The sequence below is a fragment of the Canis lupus genome, chromosome 27, assembly GCF_011100685.1.
Source record: "Canis lupus familiaris isolate Mischka breed German Shepherd chromosome 27, alternate assembly UU_Cfam_GSD_1.0, whole genome shotgun sequence".
Classification (NCBI taxonomy): domain Eukaryota; kingdom Metazoa; phylum Chordata; class Mammalia; order Carnivora; family Canidae; genus Canis; species Canis lupus.
In genome coordinates this window covers 41,465,798-41,486,602 of record NC_049248.1, presented here as the reverse complement: position 1 = coordinate 41,486,602, position 20,805 = coordinate 41,465,798, and the positions used below count along the sequence as shown (strand labels likewise).

The 20,805-nt window shown below is 36.5% G+C and overlaps 1 protein-coding gene and 1 non-coding gene across 3 annotated transcripts in view; one reads left to right on the top strand and one right to left on the bottom strand.

Moving 5' to 3' along the window:
• Positions 1 to 20,805, bottom strand: part of SPATS2 (spermatogenesis associated serine rich 2) — a 139,209-nt gene that overhangs the window by 54,125 nt on the left and 64,279 nt on the right. The window contains exons 2-3 of one of the 2 annotated variants that reach the window (XM_038577568.1): positions 16,575 to 16,614; positions 12,981 to 13,248 (exon numbers count right to left, since the gene is read on the bottom strand). In XM_038577568.1, the coding sequence (XP_038433496.1) occupies positions 12,981 to 13,005 (25 nt within the window). In that variant the 5' untranslated portion in view covers positions 13,006 to 13,248; positions 16,575 to 16,614. The remainder of the gene's footprint in view (positions 1 to 12,980; positions 13,249 to 16,574; positions 16,615 to 20,805) is intronic. The other variant, XM_038577567.1, reaches the window with a different exon arrangement.
• Positions 6,065 to 6,174, top strand: LOC119866485. Its single transcript, XR_005380233.1, has one exon. It is a non-coding gene; the product is annotated as a U6 spliceosomal RNA (small nuclear RNA).

Here is a 20,805-nt window from a genome sequence, read left to right as displayed (position 1 = left end):
GAAAATTATAGCAATAATAAAAGGGTCAGTAGTTGCCAGGGGTTAAGTGGAATGAATGATTAATAAGTAGAGAACAGAGGATTTTTAGGGGAGTGAAACTACTCTGTATGATACTATAATAGCAAATACATGTCATTATACATTTGTCCAAATCCAAAAAATGTACACCACCAAGAAAGAATCCTAATGTAAACTACAGACTTTGGGTGATAATAATGTGTCAATGTAGGTTTACCCACGGTAACAAATGTGTCACTCTGGTGAATGATATGGATCACAGGGGAGGTTATGTATCTGTGGGGGTAGGAGGTATACAGGAAATCTATACCTCTCCTCAACTTTGCTGTAAACCTAAAACTGCTTTAAAAAACAAACTCCATTAAGACATTTAAAAAACCCTATTAAGGAAAAAGGTTTAAAAAGGAAAGAATCCTTCCTTCTTTGAGGTCTTAAAGATATTCTTCTAAATTATCCTTCATAAGCTTTATTGTTTTACCGTTCACATTTAGGTCTATAATCTAAACCGTAAATTGCTTCAGAGGTATGAAGTAAAGGAACAGTTACATTTTTTCCATATGGATTTCCAAATATCTCAGAATTAAGTGAAAAAAGATCACCTTTTCCTCAAAGCTCTGCAGTACCACCTTTTAGGAAAATAAAATCTCCACAGATGAATAGCTCTGTTTCTGGGCTGTTTCATCCGTCTACATTTCCATCTGACATATCTTTCATTGAATTTCTTTCTATGTTATACTTTTGACACAATTGTAAATATCCCGTTTTTAAATTTCATTTTCTAATGACTTATTGCTGGTATAAGTAGGTGTGAACTGATTTTTGTAGAATAATTTTATATCTAGCAACATTGTTAAAGTCACTAATTCGAAAAGGTTACATTCTGTGGCCTTTCTATATAGGGTATCCACAAAAATCATATAGTAAACATCAGCGTAATGGTGAATGCTAAGCCCTTTTCCTTTGAGATGAGAAGACAAAAATGCTTGCTTTGTTACTTTTTTCCCTCCTAACCTTATTGAGAAAAAATTGAAAAATATATACATTTAAACTGCACAATGTGATAAGCTGATATACATAGCTACTGTTGGAATAATGACCAAGACCAAAACAATTAACACATTCATCACCTCACATAATTAACTCTTTTGCTTCATTACCTCTAGACAACTGGAGATCTAACAACTACAATAAAGCAAGGAAAAGGGGAAAAAATCATAAATATTGGAATCCCATTATTCAAGAATGATTTTATTTCCTTCTACATATTTGAAGAGATTGAATTTTCTAGCCTTTTCCTAATTTCCTTAGAACTTAGTTCACTTATCTATAGCCTATCTTCTTTTCTAATATATACATGTAAAGCTAAAAAAGAAATAAAAAATCCCTCTAGGGATCCCTGGGTGGTGCAGTGGTTTGGCGCCTGCCTTTGGCCCAGGGCGCGATCCTGGAGACCAGGGATTGAATCCCACGTCGGGCTCCCAGTGCATGGAGCCTGTTTCTCCCTCTGCCTGTGTCTCTGCCTCTCTCTCTCTCTCTCTGTGTGACTATCATAAATAAATAAAAATTTAAAAAAAAATCCCTCTAAACATGGTTTTAGCTGCACACAAGTTTTTATGCATAAATCTCTATTATTCTATTTAAAATATTTCCTAATTTCTGTTTAATTTTTTTGATCTATTATTCAAATGTATATTTCTTAAATACTCAAATATTTGGAGATTTTCTAATTAACTTTTGGATAGCAAGCTTAAATGCACTGTGACCAAATAATAATCTGAATGATTTTAATTCTCTAAAAGTGGTATAAATTCACTTTTATATCCTTATTAATCCCACATCTTTGTTTTTTCAGTTAGAGAGATCTGTGTTAAAATCTCTTACTATAATTACGTATTTCTCCTTTTAATTCTGCCAATTTTTGTTTTAAATGTTATTAGAGGGGCACCTGGGTGGCTCAGTTGGTAAAGTGTCTGCCTTTGGCTCAGGTCATGATCTCAGTGTCCTGGGATGGAGCCCCACACTGGGCTCCCTGCTGGATGGAAAGTCTGCTCCTCCCTCCCTTTTTGCTCCTCCCCTCGTTTGTGCTTTTTTTGTCTCTAATAAACAAATAAAAACTTCAAGAAATGTAAATCTGTTATTAGAATTATTTTTTGTTAAATTAAATGATTTATCATTACGAGGTGCCCCTCCTTCATCCCTAATGATGCTTTTTTGCCTTAAAGTCTACTCTGGCTGAATATTAATATATCCACATTCAGAACAGTTTTCTTTTGTTTAGTCTCTTTTTTAAAATTCTGGTTAAAAAAAGCACAGCATAAAACTTACCATCTTAACCATTTCTAAGAACATAAGTTCAGTAGTGTTAAGTATATTCATCTTATTATACAACTAATCTCCAGAACTTTTTCATCTTACAAAACTACATCTCTGTATCTATTCAGCAACAACTCCCCATAACTCATTATACTCCATAACCCCCAAACTCCTAACAATCACCATTCTACTTTCTGTGACTTTAACTATTGAAGATACCTTATATAAATGGGATCATGTATTATACGTATTTTTATGACTGGCTTATTTCACTTAGCATAATGTTCTTAAGGTTTATCCATGCTGCAGTATGCAGTGACCAGTCTTTTAATTTAATAGCTTCCCTGGAGATTATAACATCTATTTGTGACTTGCAGAATTATACTATTAATTGGCAGTTTTACTCTCTTCCTTGATAAAGCAAGGAAGCATATACCTCTCCTAATTTATAGGCCATGACTACTTTGAAGTTAATTCTGTGTATTTTTGTTTTGTTTTGTTTTTTAAGATTTGAGAGAGTGAATGAGTTGGGGGAAGGGCAGAGAGAGAAAATCTTCATATAGACTCTCTGCTGAACAGGGAGCCCGACATGGGGTTCAATCTCACAATCCATGAGATCATGAACTCAGCCAAAACAAAGAGTTGGGACGCTCAATCGACAGAGCTGCCCAGGCACCCCATAATTCTCTATGTGTTTTAAAATCCTAATAAAACTTTCTTATTGTCTTATATAATCAATATTCATTTAGACTTGGCCATGTATTTGTGGTTTGCTTTGCTATTCATGCCTTGTTCCATCTCCAACCTTCCAACTGGGTCATCTTTCTTCTGTATTCAGAATATCTTCAGGATTTTTTCAGTGGGGTTCCAATGGTGACATCTTTTTGGTTTTATTTTTGTGTTTTTTTGCTGTTTTTTAAAACTATTTCTGGGCAGCCCGGGGAAGCTCAGCAGTTTAGCGCCACCTTCAGCCCAGGGCGTGATCCTGGAGACCCGGGATTGAGTCCCATGTCGGGCTCCCTGCATGGTAGCCTGCTTCTCCCTCTGCCTGTGTCTCTGCCTCTCTCTCTCTCTCTCTCTGTCTCCCATGAATAAATAAATAAAATCTTTTAAAAAAAAAAAAAAACACCTGTTTATTTCCACTTCATTCTAGAAGGATATTTTCACTGTATATGACATGTGTAGAATTGCAGACTGGCAGTTATTTTAATTCAGACCTTTAAAGATATCATCCCACTGTCCTCTGACTTCTATTGTTCCTATTTGAGAAGTTATCTCTAGGTTTGATTGTGATCTTTTTAAAACTGTGTATTTTTTTTCCTCTGGCTGCTTTTAAGATTTTGTCTTTGTTTCCTAGAAATTTTACTATGATGTTCCTATGATGTTTACTATGATGTATTCTGCTTGTGATTGATACTTCTTGAATCTGTGGCTTGACGGTTTTCATGAATTTTGGAAAGTTATCAACAATATCTCCTCAAATACTCTTCCTTATGCTCTTTCTTCTGCAGTTCCCATTATACATATGACATAACTAATCTCTGTAGGCCTCTAAGTCTTTCACCGTCTCTTCTGTATGTCCTCATATTTTGACTTTCTATGCATGATTTAGTTTCTTCTAACTTATGCTACAGTTCACTGATTCTTCTCAGATAATACCAATCTGTTTTTTAAAACCAGACACTGAGTCCATAGTTTCAATTACTGTATTTTTCAGATCTAAAATATGCATTACAAAGTAGTTTGCCAGTTGTCTACTGAATTTCTCCATGCTGTCTTTATTTCCTTGAATCTTTTAAGAATAGTTATTTTAAATCTGGTGACTCCAATATTTAGGTCTCCTGTGTATCTGTTCTATTGTCTAATGTTAGAGACAATATTCCATATTCTTATTGTTACATCTCCTCATGTTTCTAATTATTTTTATTGTGTACTAAACAATCTATTTTTAAAAACTGATAATGAAAGTAATCTGTGAGGATTTCCAGAGAGGATCTATTTGCTTTGCACCTATATTACCTCAAACCAATTTCAGGTACTGAAATAATTTAAAACTAAGTTGCAATTCCTACAAGGGTGAGTCTATTTCCACTCATCTTTACTGCTAGGACTCAGTCTCTTGGGGGGTCCTACGCCAGAGCAAGGTGGGGTGGGTGGTCACTAGTTCCTGCTCACACCCCAGAAGGCCCTGAACATCAATCACTGGTCTCTTGGCTCCAGGAATTTGTCACCACTCAGCTTTTCAACTGCTCTATCCTTTTTGCCTATGTTATTCTCCCTTCAAAGTGTTTACCTTCCCTATCTTTGGTCTAACAGATTCTTGCATGCACCAAGCATACCCTTCTGGAATAATTTTAAAAATAATACACTAGAAAAACTTGGGGGGTTTCTTTTTTGTAGTAAGCACATAAATGAGCAGTATAAGAAATAATTTAAACTGGTTCTTTTTTTTTTTTTTTTAAGATTTTATTTATTTATTCATAGAGACACAGAGAGAGAGAGAGAGAGAGAGGCAAAGACACAGGCAGAGGGAGAAGCAGGCTCCATGCAGGGAACCCGACGTGGGACTTGATCCTGGGTCTCCAGGATCACACCTCAGGCTACAGGCGGCACTAAACCGCTGTGCCACGGGGGGCTGCCCTAAACGGGTTCTAAGGACAACCAATTTTTTAAATTGCCTAGGGTAGAAAGATAAGCCACATTTACTTACTTGTTTCCCACCTTTATATTAGATATTTTACCCCTAAAAGGAAAGGAAAAAGAAATATGTGGCCAATTATTTCTAGATATCTTTTGTAGAACAGTTAGCTAGAGCCTAAAATAAAATGTCCTCTTTATTGAACTTCTAAAAAGAGATGGCATTTAAAAAGTATATTAAGAGTATGTGACTTTCAACAAAGAGAATATGGTTGAGAGCAATGAACTAAAAGGCCCAAACACTTGCTTTGGTTCTGTATTAGTTTCCTGTGGCTGCTAAAACAAATTACCACAAATATGGTAGCTCAAACTATGGAAATTTACTGTCATAGTTCTAAAGCCTAAATGTCCAAAACCAGTTTCACTGGGCTGAAATGAAGCTAATGGCAAGGTATAGTCATTCTGAAAGCTCTAGAGAATTTGTTCCTTGCCTTTTCCAATTGCTGGTAGGTGTAGGCATTTCTTGGCTTGCCATATCACCTCAATCTCTTGCCCTCATGGTTATGATGCTCTCTCTTCTATCTGAAATCTCCTTCTGCCTCCCCCTTATAAGGATATTTGTGGCTGCACTTAGGGCTCACCTGGATGATCCAGGATAAACTCCCCATCTCAAGATGTTGACAGATGGTAGCTACACCTGTGGTGAACATACAGCATCATGCATAGTTTTCAAATCACTATGCTGTACAGCCTGAAACTAATGTAACAATGTGCATCAACTATACTTCAATTAAACTTAATTTTTAAAAAGAAAAAAATCTGAAATGTTTTTAAAATTATAAATTAACATAATTTGTTTCTAGACAGCCTACAATGTATCAAAGTACTAAGCTAGGTGTTAGAAAGACATACAAGAACAAAACCCAGTTCTTATCCCAACAGGCTCAGAGTCTAATAGGCAAAGACAGGCATACAGTGAATGTTTATAAGTATCACAGATGAAGTGGAAGACACAAAGAATAAAGAGGTCAGTTCTGATAGTTATTAAAATTTCTTTAAATTTAAAAATTTTATGACTTTATAAAAACACTTTGTAGTGCTCACATCAGTGGTAGCACATATATTAAAATTGGAATGGTACAGACAAGATTGGCGTGGCCCTCATGCAAGGATGACATGCAAATTCATTAAGTGTTCCATAAAAAAAATAAAAAATAATTAAAATTTAAAAATAAAAACAGGTTATAACTCTTGTCTTTAAAAGGAAGTCCTCGGGACGCCTGGGTGGCTCAGCGGTTTAGTGCCTGCCTTCGGCCCAGAATGTGATCCTAGAGACCTGGGATCGAGTCCCACATCAGGCTCCCTGCATGGAGCCTGCTTCTCCCTCTGCCGGTGTCTCTGCCTCTCTCTCTCTGTCTCTCATGAACAAATGAAATCTTTTAAAAAAATAAAATAAAAGGAAGTCCTCACATCCGTTAGGATAGCTATTTAAAAAGCAAACAAACAGAAAATAACAAGTGTTAGAGATGATGCAGACAAATTAGAACCCTGTGTACTGCTGGTAGGAATGTAAAACGGTACATCTCCTACAGAAAACAAAATGGCAGTTCCTCAAAAGATTAAACAGAATAACCATTAATCCAGCAATCCCACTTCTGGCTATAAACCCAAAAGAAGTGTAAACAGGAATTTCAAAAGACATCTGTACACCCATGTTCATAGCATGTTATTTACAATAGTCAGACAGTGGAAACAACTCAAGTACCCATCCACAGATAAATAAAATGTGATTAATACATACAATAGAATATTATTCAACTTTAAAAAGGAAGGAAATTCTGATACATGCTACAACATGGATTAACTTTGAAGACATTATCCTTAGTGAAATAAGCCAGTCATAGAAGGACAAATACCATATGATTCCATGTGTATGAATTATTAAGAGTATCAAATTCACAGAATCAGAAAATAGAAAGTAGGATGGTAGTTTCCAGGAATTAGGATAAGAGAAAGTAGGGAGTTATTGTTTAATGGATACAGGGTTTCAGTTTTGTGAAATGAAAAAAAGTCGGGGAGGGCAGAGGAAAGGAAGAGAGAAATATTTAGGTAGCTCTATATAAAACAAAAAGTAGTGAAGCAATTAAGCAATAGCACAGTACTGGGATTGAGAAACCATTCATGCAAATCAACTATGAAATTTAAGTCAGCTATTTTAATGTTTCAGAGGTTTAAATATCAAATGTGAAGGTGTTTTGTAGTTGAATAGTTTTACAAGTGGGAAAAGAGGAAGAGAGAGAACTAATGTTAAGTGCAAAATGAAGTTAACAAAAAAAGTACATTGCTCTTACCATTATCATTATAATTTGATAAATATAGAGCAAACACGGTTTTTAGGTCCAGAAAAATATTAGCAAATCTGTTTAAAACAGTCTAGTGTACTATCCTCAGAGATAGTGATTCAAAAACAATTTTTTTTAATTTCTACGATGATTCTGAGATACAGTCAATTTTGAGAGAAAAAGATTACCTAACCATAATCAGGGTTCCTAAAAATGTTAAAACTACAATCATTTTGTCTCATCGTTCTCTAGTCTCTGAAGACTCTTCAAAGTGAAAATTAGGATCATTAGTAATCTGTGGGAATCAGAACTAAACCTATTCCCAGCCTTGGATTACCCTCAGAATTGGGTTTCTTTTATCTAGTGCTTGATTCAGATATCAGTCAGGAAATGGTTAAAAGTTATGCATAATTGGGATGCCTGGATGGCTCAGCAGTTGAGATTGAGCATCTGCCCTTGGCTCAGGTCCTGATCCTGGAATCTGGGATCGGGATCGGGTCCTATGTTGGGCTCCTTGAGGGGAGACTGTTTCTCCCTCTGCCTGAGTCTCTGCCCTCCCCCCACCCTGTGTCTTTCATGAATAAACAAAATCTTTTTTTAAAATTATGCATAATTATCCCACTATAAATTCATATCATGAACCTAATAGGTTCTCAAATATCTGCTATGGGTTCTACTCAAAAGCTCTTTTATTTACTTTTTTTTAAAAGATTTTTTATTTATTCATAGAGACACACACACACACACACACACACACAGAGGCAGAGACACAGGCAGAGGGAGAAGCAGGCACCATGCAGAGAGCCTGACGTGGGACTCATCCAGGGTCTCCAGGATCGCTCCCTGGGCAGCAGGCAGCGCTAAACCGCTGTGCCACTGGGGATGCCCAAAAGTTCTTTTATTTGATTTTCAACATCTGGGTGCCCAAGAAACAGTTCCAGTAATCCAAGGGTAAGGCCCACAAGAGATTTTTGGCAGAAGCATTTTTTACCTAACTAGTAAGCCACATAAACCATAGGGCACTTTCTAAAGACTTGTCCTTTGTTGCCACTATTTACATAGCTATTCAAGCTACCAGATATGAAGAACTAGTTGTTTTTATTGTTTTAATTTCTAAGCGCTGAGGACCAGTACTTTTCTTTTTTTTTTTTTTTTAATTTTTATTTATTTATGATAGTCACAGAGAGAGAGAGAGAGAGAGAGAGGCGCAGAGACAGAGGCAGAGGGAGAAGCAGGCTCCATGCACCGGGAGCCCGATGTGGGACTCGATCCCGGGTCTCCAGGATCGCGCCCTGGGCCAAAGGCAGGCGCCAAACCGCTGCGCCACCCAGGGATCCCGACCAGTACTTTTCTAAAACAATAAAACTGGGCTTGAGGGTGGCATGAAGAGGTTACAAGTTCTCTCCTTAAAACACATGTATTAAACTGAACAAAACTGTCAGAAACAACCTTTTCAGGGCTGTAGAAATCAAAGGCCACAACAAATTACTGAGAAACTGCTAGTGTCTTAGGTGAAGTCTGTACCCTTCTTGCCTAGGACTGCTCCCATTCACATCTCCTGCTCCATGGAGAACAATAGCTTTAACCAAGACAGGGCTAGCTATAAAAATAGCAGCTTTATTGCCAAAGAAGGCTAACTAGAGAGGAGGGCAAAACTCCACAGCTCTCTCAGATAAAGTGGATAACTTAGAAATAAATGTAAAAAACAAACAAACAAAAACAAAAACAACAAAAAAACCCACCTTGCTGCCTTGCTAGCCTGAAGTTGAAGTGTTGGTTAAATGAGTGGTAAACAAATAAGAAATTTAAAAGGGAAACCCTGGAAATAAAGAAAAAAACATAGAAAAGCTGTATTTGTTCTCTACACATTCCTAGCTAAATGGGAAACGAGAAACTATGCACGTGCACGGGGAAACCTAAGAGCCAGTGGAAAGTAAAAGTGAAAACAAACTTAAGATCAGCCTGAACTTTGAGGTCCTCCTCAACCCACAGTTTAATCAGCAGAAAATAAAAGCTTATGCATTTTAGATGTTTAGCAAAACCTCAGTCTAAATCACTGGCTGACCAATAAACACTGCAGACACAGGGACAATCCCTAAAAAGCAAAAGTAAAAAATAAAAATTAGAATTTAAAAATATGTGCAGATACATTTGTGACTGTACACATGGGACAGGTAGAGGTAGATATCCTAGTTTATGTCCAGGCTACTTATTTTTAAAATACCTTCAAGAAAAAAAAAAAAAAAAAAACAACCTTCAAGAAAATAAAATAAGAATCCAGAGTTAACTATCTGTTTAAAAAAAGCCAAGAAAGAGGGCAGCCCTGGTGGCTCAGTGGTTTAGCGCCGCCTTCAGCCCAGGGCCTGATCCTGGAGACCGGTGATCGAGTCCCACATCGGGCTCCCTGCATGGAGCCTGCTTCTCCCTCTGCCTGTGTCTCTGTCTCCCTTTCTCTCTGTGTGAATAAATAATGAAATAATATGAATGAATATTATTCATTCACTCATGAATAAATAAATAAAATCTTAAAAAAAAAAGCCAAGAAAGAAAGAAAGACTCATACATAGGAAAAACACCATCAATAGAAACGGACTCTTAAAGGGTCCACCAAGTTGGTATACCTAAGCAATAAAAACTTCAAAACAGCTAATAAAAATATTTTCAAAAAATTAAAGGAAAATACAGTCCTAATGATTTAACAAAGAGAATCCCAATAGAGAAATAGACACTATAAAACTAAAAAGAAATTCTAATTGAAAATATAATACCCAAATGAAAAATTCACCAGACTTAATAGCAAATTTGAGACAGAAGAAAAAAAAATCAATGAAATTGAAAAGAGATCAATAGGAATTAAGCAATCTAAATAAAGGAAGAACAATATGAAAAAAAATTTGAAGAAAAAAGAAAAATGTTCCTTGGTCACCTGTAGGATAACATTAAGCTTACCGATATACACATCACAGGATTCCTAACAGGAGAGGAAAGAGAGAAAGGGGCAGGAATAATTTTTTTTGATGAAACAATGGCCAAAATTTGATGAAATTCCCAAGAAATCCATACCAAATTCCATCAGTCAAACTGCTAAAGACAAAGAGAAAATCTTGACAAGAAAAAAAGGACTCATAGCAAACAGAGGAACAACAATATGACATATTTAGTGGAAAAGCACATTCTAAGTGCTGAATTCTATAGCCAGCAAAACTATCTTTCAAAAATTAAGATAAAATAAAGATATTCAGATTTAAAAAAAAGAAAAGTCTGAAAGACTCCATTCCTGTCAGACTTGTGCACAAGAAAAACTAAATCCTTCAGGCTGAAAGGAAATAAAACCAGACAGTAACTCAAATCCAGAGGAAGGAATTAAGAGTACTCAAAATGGTAAATATTTGAGTAAATATAAAGACTACATATATATTTTTTCTCTTTTCTCCAAATTTCTTCAAAAGTAATAATTCTTATTTCTTTAAAGTAATAATTATAACAACATATTGTTGGGGATATATATATATATATATATATATATATATATGAATGATAGTATGAAAGTAGGGAAGAGGAAACAAAGCTATATTGGAAGAGAGTTACTATATTTTACCGGAATTAAGTCAGTATTAACCTGAAGCTTGTGACAAGTTAAAGACGTATAACTGCAATCCTAGAGCAATAAAATTATTTATTTTAATTAATAAAATAAAATAACTAATAAAATAACTAAGAAATAGCTTTTAAAAATCAGAGGAATTAATACAAAGAAGTATAAAATATAAAGTAATATAAAGATAAAATACAAAAATATATAAAAAGGCAGCAATAAAGCAGGTGCAGAGGAACGAAAAAATAAGATTTAGGAAACAGCAAATAGCAGACATAAACCCAATCATTCTGATAAATACACTAAATGTTGAATGGAGTAATCAAAATGCAGTTGTGAGACTGGATAAAAAGGCAAGATCCAACCATATGATGTCTGCAAGAGACACTTAAGTTCAAAACACACTGAAAGTGAAGGTTGAGGGTTTCAGTACCACCCCCACCAAAAAAAAGAAAGTAAGAGGATGAAAAAGATAATTCCTGAAAACAATAAGTATAAGAGAGTGGGAAAAATTAAACTTTAAAGACATATTCTTAGGGCAGCCCTGGTGGTGCAGCAGTTTAGCACCTAGCGCTGCCTGTGGCTGGGGGTGTGATCCTGGAGGCCCAGGATTGAGTCCCACGTCAGGCTCCCTGCACGGAGCCTGCTTCTCCCTCTGCCTGTGTCTCTGCCTCTCTTTCTCCCTCTGAATAAATAAATAAATAAATCTTAAAAAAAAAAAAGACATATTCCTAGAGACAAAGAACATTTCATAATAAAAAACAATATATCAACAAGATAAAGCAATTATAAATGTATATTACTTAATAGCAGAATCCTAAAATATGTAAATTTAAAACTGACAAAACAGGAAAAATACACAATTCAACAATCGTAGCTGAAGATTCAATGCTAACTTTTTAGATGAAACTGTTTTATTTTAAAGTCTGGAGTCCTATTTTTACTATAGTATTTCTCATCTGTAGGAGGAAAACAGATAATGTTTCAAACATAACTGGGAAGAAAGCAAACTGAACCATGACAAAGAAGAAACAAACTTTGGTTATAAAAACTTTTCAGTTAATAATCTCATTGCATAAAATAGCTCTTAAGTAATCTAACCATTCCTTAGAACTCAGATTTCCTTTATACAGATTTACTATACAATGAAACTGCAGCTTTCAAAATCACAAGCAGCTCCAGTACATTATTTTCTTAAAATGAGGTTTGTGAACTACCAAGTCAAAATTAAGTTTAAAAGCATTTTCCTTCATATTTAACACATGAGACCTAGATCTACACCTTTGTTTTGAATGGAAGAACATTAACTTTAAATTGAAAATTAAACTCAAAGAGGGAAAAAAGCCAGGATAGCTATGGTCATTCTTCTAACAAATATATTCTAGTTATTGTATAATAATAGTTCTAGTGCTACTGTTAAATTTGTCCCTTTGCATTTTTGCAGCTATTCTAAAAAAGGTGAAAAAGGGATCTTATAGTCTTTCCCAACTATTCTTGGTATTTGATTCTTTGATCTTGTATTTTACTTTAGATAAGAAGCTAGAGTGAGTAATAATCCTGGAAGGAAAGCTAAAGAAGGAATCTAAAACTAGAAGCATTTACTCTTGCTTCATTTCCTGTCTCCAATGAAAAAAACCATCAACTCACAGGATATAGAATATCCTGCAGTAAAAGTTATCTTCCACCACCGCCCCTAACATATGTCCATACTTCAGAAAGTGTATTTTCTAGATGCAGTTGACTTTCCTGCAAATATATTCCAATTTAATACATTTATAAAAGTAGAAAAGCAATTGTTATATGAATTAATTCCCAAACTGGAAACACACAAAACTGTAATCTAATATACACAATTACTTAGATAATTAAAGAGATAATGGATAAAGTTGTGAATGTTCTTACTCCTCTAAAATTAATTGCAGTCAAGATAGAGACAGATTATACCTATCAGAAGTACTGCATTGGGTGAGGGACAATATAACCATTCAAAATACATTAAGAGAACCTTTTAAAAATATATAGATCACCATTCTACATCTATGCTTTTAACAATTTATAGCCACATGTAATCTTACCCTTTGAGTTTTGTTTTCTAGACATTGTGGTTTCTTTGATCTCAAAAAATACAGATGAAAAGTATCCTTTTGCCTTGTCTGGGTCCTGACGTAGTTATCTCTGATTTAAAAGCAGGCAACGGAAGTCTGTAGTTGGAGGTGATAAATACCAAATGCTGGTTATCTGAAATTCTGCTCACTAGCTGTTGATCTCTTTTCCTTCTCTTGTATCAACTTCTTGTCAGGAAATATCATTGCAGACATTCATGTCTCTTTCTCCATGGAGATTCTGGAGGGAAAACACACAAATACATTCACTATTACAGTTAACAGCTACGTGTATAAAATTTCTAACAGATACCCAAAAAATACCCGGTATTTTTTCTAAATAAAGCTAGCTATTAAAAGGAAAATACTCTAGAAAGAATGTAATCATAAAAAGCATATTTTGCTCCAAAAGAAACTTTAATCTTAGGGAAAAAAACAAACCAAGAAACAGATTCTGAACTATACAGAACACATTGCTGGTTACCAGAGGGGAGGTGAGTGGGGGGAACGGGAAAATAGGGGATGGGGATTAAGGAGTGCGTTTGTGATAAGCACCGTGTGTTTTATGGAATTGCTGAATCACTATATCACACATCTGAAACTAATATAACATTGTATATTAATATTAACTATACTGGAATTAAAAGAAAAAGAAATTTTAATCTTAAAATCAGACCATCTTCTTAGTTCAGAAAGAAGTTGCCTTATCTTCTGTTATCTCAAAAATCTTATCCCCATCTCCACTTCACAAAGTAAAATATTACCTCTTATTACTACCTAAAATCTTTCTTACCACCTGCTTGTCCTACCCAAATCAAGGGTCTTTTTTCTGTTCTAGGATTTCCTGTATCTAACCTCTCTTCACGTTTCCCAGGTCAAATATAGCTGCAAGAAAACTGGGGAATGAGGTGAGTGAATGGGAAGAGCACAAAGGAATTTTAGTAAGAAAAACTGGAAACAGTAAATTTCTATTAGTCAATAATGCAGGAAGCAAGTTGTAAAGATACAAATGCTACTTTTTCCCATATCACTGAACTTAAAAAAAAAACAGATCCCAAGATTTCTGGGTAAAGAAAACATGAGGATCAAAGCAACTCTTATATTTGGACACTTGACAGGAAAACCCCAAGAAGGAAATGAGAACAACCTTATATGAAATACTTTCCAATACAGACGGAAGAAAATGAAGACTAAGTAGACAGCTATAGTAAAGTTAAAAAAAAAAAATTCACCAAGAGCCTCAACGGATATAGAGAAAAGATTGGTGGTTACCTGAGGCAGGGGGAGTAGATAATGGGTGAAGGGGGTCAAAAGTTCAAATTCCGAGTTATAAGATGAGTAAGTCCAGAGATGTACAGACAATAAGGTGACTAGCTCATACTATGTTCCATATTTGAAAGCAGCTAGGAGAGTGGATGTTGAAAGTTCTTGTCACAAGAAAAAACGTTTTATATATGAGAGATGTTAACCAGACTAATTTTGATGGTCATTTTGCAATATATACAAATTCTTTTTCTTAAGATAGTTATTTATTTATTTATTTGTTTATTTATCTAATTTATTTATTTATTTAGGCACAGATTGATAGAGAGACAGAGACACTGGCAGAGGGAGAAGCAGGCTCCATGCAGAGAGCCTGACATGGGACTCGATTTCAGGTCTCCAGGATCAGGCCCTGGGCTGCAGGCGCTGCTAAATTGCTACGCCACCAGGGCTGCCCTATATACAAATTCTGAGTTATTACATTGTACACCTGAAACTAATACATCACATCAATTACACCCCAAGAGTAAGAGTCTCTACAAACCACTATGGGACTTGAGGAAAGACAGGCTGAACCTCTGGAGCTTACTATCTGTCAGAGAATTGAGCCAAATTGGGAGAATCAGCCAAAGCCTATGGAATTACATGGAATTTACCATTGGATAGAGTGGACCTGATAGAAAACACTTTTTGAGATTTAGAAGAAAGAATAGAATTTAGATCTACCACAAAGGATTAAACTCTTCAATGGCAAGCTCTTCTCTACCCTCATTTCCTCAGCATAAAGACAAGAGAATGAGGGGCACCTGAGTTGGCTCAGTCAGTTAAGGGTCTGACTCCTGATCTCAGCTGAGGTCTTGATCTCAAGGTTGTGAGTTCAAGCTCTGCATTGGGCTCTACAATGGGCACGGAGCCTAGTTTAAAAACAAAGATGAACCAAAAAAAAAACAAAAAACAAAGATGAAAATAGAATGCATGTGACAGAGGAAAGTCTTCAGAAGAAGAAAAAAAGAGATTACAATTAGAAAATATTAGAGCATTACGGGCAGCCCCAGTGGCGCAGTGGTTTAGCGCCGCCTGCAGCCCAGGGTGTGATCCTGGAGACCCTGTATCGAGTCCCACGTCAGGCTCTCTGTATGATGCCTGCTTCTCCCTCTGCCTGTGTCTCTGCTTCTCTCCCTCTGTCTCTATGAATAAATTAATAAAATCTTTAAAAAAAGAGAAAATATTAGAGCATTAAAATGATCGAATCAGAGGATAATTAGGATCAATATAGGGATAAAAAATATAGAACTCAATAAAGGAAACAGAAAAAAGCATTCACATACTATGCATGAAAATTTCCTTGAAATAAGAGATCTGAATCTATTGACTCCCTACCTCCAATCTGCCAGAAGGAACTGGACCACTTCTCATGACCTCTCCTGCTACTACCCTCATCTAAGCCACAATCATTTCTCCCCTGCATTGCTATAATCAGGATGGTAATAGTCTCTTAACTGGCATCCTGAGTCTTCTATCCTGCCACCCTTTAGCTTTCATCTCACTAAAGCTGCTTTTAAAATTATAAAATAAACTGTGTCTCAACTCTACTGTTCAAAGCCCTCTAGTAGCTCCCCATTTCATTCAAAGTAAAAGCCAGAGTCCTTACAGTGAATACCCTAAAAGGTCTTATCTGCTCTAATACCCTGTCCCCAAATCTTCTTTTTACCTGATATAATTTCCTACTACTCTCTCCGTCAGGTACTCCACTCTAGCCATATTGGCCTCTTTATTGTCCCTTTCGTATCCTAGATATGTTCTCACCTTCAGGCCGTTAAGGTATTCCCTCTGCTAGGAATGTTCATCCTTAGATATCTATATGAAATAATTCCTCACCTCCTTCAGGTCTTTTCTCAAATGCTACCTTCTCGGTGGTTACTCATGAAAAACTACTGAATCTGGGGTAAAAACAGTTGGAGTCTATGGCATTATTGCCTAAAGCTGTTTCCATCACCCCCAGGTCATTGCAAATGTAGTTCTACCAAGGTAGGGAAAGCCATAAAAACCAGCAGTTTCACTCACAGAGAGGGCTGACTTGATTTGAAGCAAAGAATTCCACACCCAACAGCACTGTCAGTAACAATGTGTATTCTTGGTGGCAAATGAACAAGCAAGACAAAGGACCTGAGGATGCTGTTATAGCTGGTACAAGTGATGGACCAGCAGACTAGAGAGAATTTTTTTTTTTTAAGATTTTATTTTCGACTAGAGAGAATTTAAAAGGGAAATCTGGAAGCAAGAATATAAGTGATAAGTGCTCACCCATTCATGCTGGAGAGACCAGAGAGGACCCACTAGGAGCCTGCAAAAACAGGAAGAAAAACATGAGAGGACCCAGTGGAAAGTAAAAGTTTGGGCAGACTTTTAAAATGTCTGAATTTTGGGCAGCCCCTGTGGCGCAGCGGTTTAGCGCTGCCTGCAGCCTGAGGTGTGATCCTGGAGACCCGGGATCGAGTCCCACGTTGGGCTCCCTGCATGGAGCCTGCTTCTGTCTCTGTCCCTCTCTCTCTCTCTCTCTCTCTTTCTCTGTGTGTGTGTGTGTCTCTATGAATAAATAAATAAAATCTTTAAAAATAAAATAAAATGTCTGAATTTTGAAGGAGCTCCTCAACACATACAAAGATCTACTGGTAGAGAGTGGAAGCTCTACTAGCTCAATGCATTTAGCACAATCTTTTTGTTTTTGTTTTAATTTAAATTCCATTTGCCAACTTATAGTATAATACCCACTAGGACAATTTTTGTTGACAAGTGGTTAACTGACCACTAAGCTATATAGATACAGGTATGATACCAGGAAGACAGACTTAAACATAAAAACAAATTTTAAAAATACAAAACACTGAGCAGATATTAGCAGTCACACACTGGGGAAAAACATTCCACAGATTTAGTTCAGGCAACAAAACAGAACAATCCTCGATGGGAAAAACAAATCAGAATCCAAAGTTGCTACATTATGTAAAATATCTAAGTTTTGACAAAAATTTATAAGACATGTAAAGATGCAGGAAAGTATGATCCGAACGAAGAATGGTTAAAAAAAAAAAAAACACCATCATGGAATTGAAAATGTCTTAGAGTAGGTCCAAATGCCAAACTAAACAAGTAAAACCTTAAAACTGTTTTAAAGGACTGAAGAAAAATACAAAGACAATGCCTCAAACAGAAAATGTCAACAAAAAGAAATCAGTAAAAAGAGGCAACTAGAAATTCTAGAGCTGAACACTGGAGCAGAAGAAAAAAAAATCTGAAAAACAGATATCTAATTTGAACAGAGAGAGAAAAGAATACAGAAAAATAAAGCCCCAGAGACCTATGGAAACAACATCGAGTATAACATACACAAATTAGGAATTCCAGAAGAAGTGGAGAAAAAACAAAAAAAGGAAAAGACCAAAAACAATACAAACGCCCAATGCGGAGCCCAATGAGGGGCTTGAACTCATGACCCTGAGATCAAGACCTGAGCTGAGATCAAGGGTCAGACACCTAACCGACTGAGCCACCCAGGAGCCCTTATAGATTAATATTTTTTTAAGTATCAGTTTGCAGGGAACCTGGATGGCTCAGTCAGTTAAGTGTCTGACTCTTGATCTCAGCTCAGGTCATGATCTCAGGGTTGTGAGATCCAGTCTCGAATCAGGCTCCATGCCAGGCATGGGGCCTGCTTAAGATTCTCTCTCTCTCCCTGTCCTTAAAAAAATCATCATTATCACCATTATCATCATCATCATCACCTACAGACTATAGAAGCTCATTTACCAGGAAGCAACAATATAACCAGTTGCTTATATTTCATAAGAAACAAGGAGAGTCAGAAGGCAGTGAAATGACATATTCAAAAATACTGAAAGAAAACTGTCAAGCAAGAATTCTATATTCAGCAAAATCATCTTTAAAAAATGAAGGTGGGGAAAGAAAAGAAAAGAAAAGAATAAAAATGGAGATTAAAAAAATGAAGGTGAGGGATCCCTGGGTGGCGCAGCGGTTTGGCGCCTGCCTTTGGCCCAGGGCGCGATCCTGGAGACCCGGGATCGAATCCCACATCGGGCTCCTGGTGCATGGAGCCTGCTTCTCCCTCTGCCTGTGTCTCTGCCTCTCTTTCTCTCTGTGTGACTATCATAAATAAATAAAAATTAAAAAAAAAAAAAAATAAGAGCAAAAAAAAAAAAATGAAGGTGAAATACAGACATCCCCGATGACTTAGAGAATCCATTGCTGGCAAACCGGACTTAAAAAAAAAATACTGGGGGCAGCCCCGGTGGAGCAGCAGTTTAGCGCCGCCTGCAGCCCAGGGCATGATCCTGAAGACTCTGGATCGGGTCCCACATCAGGCTCTCTGCATGGAGCCTGCTTTTCCCTCTGCCTGTGTCTCTGCCTCTGTGTGTGTGTGTGTCTCTATGAATAAATAAAATCTTAAAAAAAAAATACTGAAGAAAATCTCACAGGCTGAAAGAAAATGACACCAGATGGTAACCTAAATATACACAAAGAAATGAGCACTGGAAAAAGTAAATATAGGTAAATATATAAGACTGACTAAAGATATTTTTATTTTCTTCTCTTAAATTCTTTAAAAGATTGTATAATGCAGAATAACAATACTCTACTTTTTTGGTTTGTAATAAATATAGACATAACAGATATAGCAACAATTTTACAAAGGTGGGAAGCTAACTTAAAGAATTAAACTAGTATTAAAATAGACTGTGATAAGTTAAGATGCATTTTATAATGTCCAGAGCAAGCACTAAGAAACTAACTCTGTAACTCAGCACCTGAAAGCCTCTGCATTTTAAATTATATATTTCTTTTTAATTGACCACATTAATTATTTCTACCTTGGCACTTGGTGGGTAGATCATTGTTGCTTTTCACAGCATTAATAAACCCATTCACTTTTTCTCCATGTGATTAAGACTTCAAGTTACATATCACATTCTTTTTTTTAATTAATTTTTATTTATTTATGATAGTCACACACACACACACAGAGAGAGACAGAGACAGAGACACAGGCAGAGGGAGAAGCAGGCTCGATGCACCGGGAGCCCGACGTGGGACTCGATCCCGGGTCTCCAGGATCACACCCTGGGCCAAAGGCAGGCACCAAATCGCTGTGCCACCCAGGGATCCCAACATATCACATTCTTAAATTGGCCTAGTGTACAGACAATTCTGTCTTTATTAAACAAAATATACATCAAGTACTTATTGAAAAGGAGTGCTGGGGATCCCTGGGTGGCACAGCGGTTTGGCGCCTGCCTTTGGCCCAGGGCGTGGTCCTAGAGTTCCAGGATCGAGTCCCACATCAGGATCCCTGCATAAAGCCTGCTTCTCCCTCTGCCTATGTCTCTGCCTCTCTCTCTGTGTCTCTCATAATAAATAAAATCTTAAAAAACAAACAAACAAACAAGCTATTGGTTTGTAGGCCTCTGTATAACACAGTGACTCTCAAGGTAGAGAAATGCAAAGAGAATGGACATGTACAGCTTTAAAAACTATTACCTTGACTTATTGTTATTTATATTTATTTTTTCACTTCAAATCACAACAAAAGAAGGCATAAGTTTTTCATATTCACTAGAATGACAACATGGGTAAAAAGAGATGAGAAATAGAAAAAGTACAATAGAGGCTACAAAAAACTAGAGGGGGGGAATCCCTGGGTGGCTCAGCGGTTTGGCGCTTGCCTTTGGCCCGGGGTGCGATCCTGGAGAAGCGGGATTGGATCCCACGTTGGGCTCCCTGCATGGAGCCTGCTTCTCCCTCTGCCTGTGTCTCTGCCTCTCTCTCTCTCTCTCTCTCTCTCTCTCTCATAAATAAATAAAAATAAATCATAAAAAGAAAAACTAGGGGGAAGAAGAAAAGGGAAAGTTAGTGTTTAATGGGTACAAGTTTTTGTGGGGGATGAAGAAAAAGTTTGGGGTGGTAGTGATAATTATACAACACAGTAAATGTATTCAATGCCACTGCTTTATACACTGATGAATGGTTAAAATGACAAATACTACATTTTGCATTTATATTTTAACTTCAGAAACAGACCTCAAACAACCAAAACGATCTTAAAAAAGAAAAACAACAATCACTTCCTGATTTCAAGACATTGCAAACCTATAGTGTTCAAGACAGTGGTATTGGCATAAAAATGGACATTTAGGCCAATGGAATAGGGAGCCAAAAAATAAACTCATACATGGTGAAATGATTTCTTTAAAGATTTATTTATTTATTCATGAGAGACACAGAGAGATAGAGACATTGGCAGAGGGAGAAGCAGGCTCCCCACGGAGAGCCCGATGTGGGATCTAGGATCATGCCCTAAGCTTAAGGCAGCTGCTCAATCACTGAGTCACCCCAGTATCCTTGGTCAAATGATTTTTAACAAGGGCACCAAGATCATTCAATGGAGAAAGGACATTCTCTTCAACAAATGATGCTTAAGAACTGGATATATATGTACAAAAGAGTAAAATTGGGCCCTTAC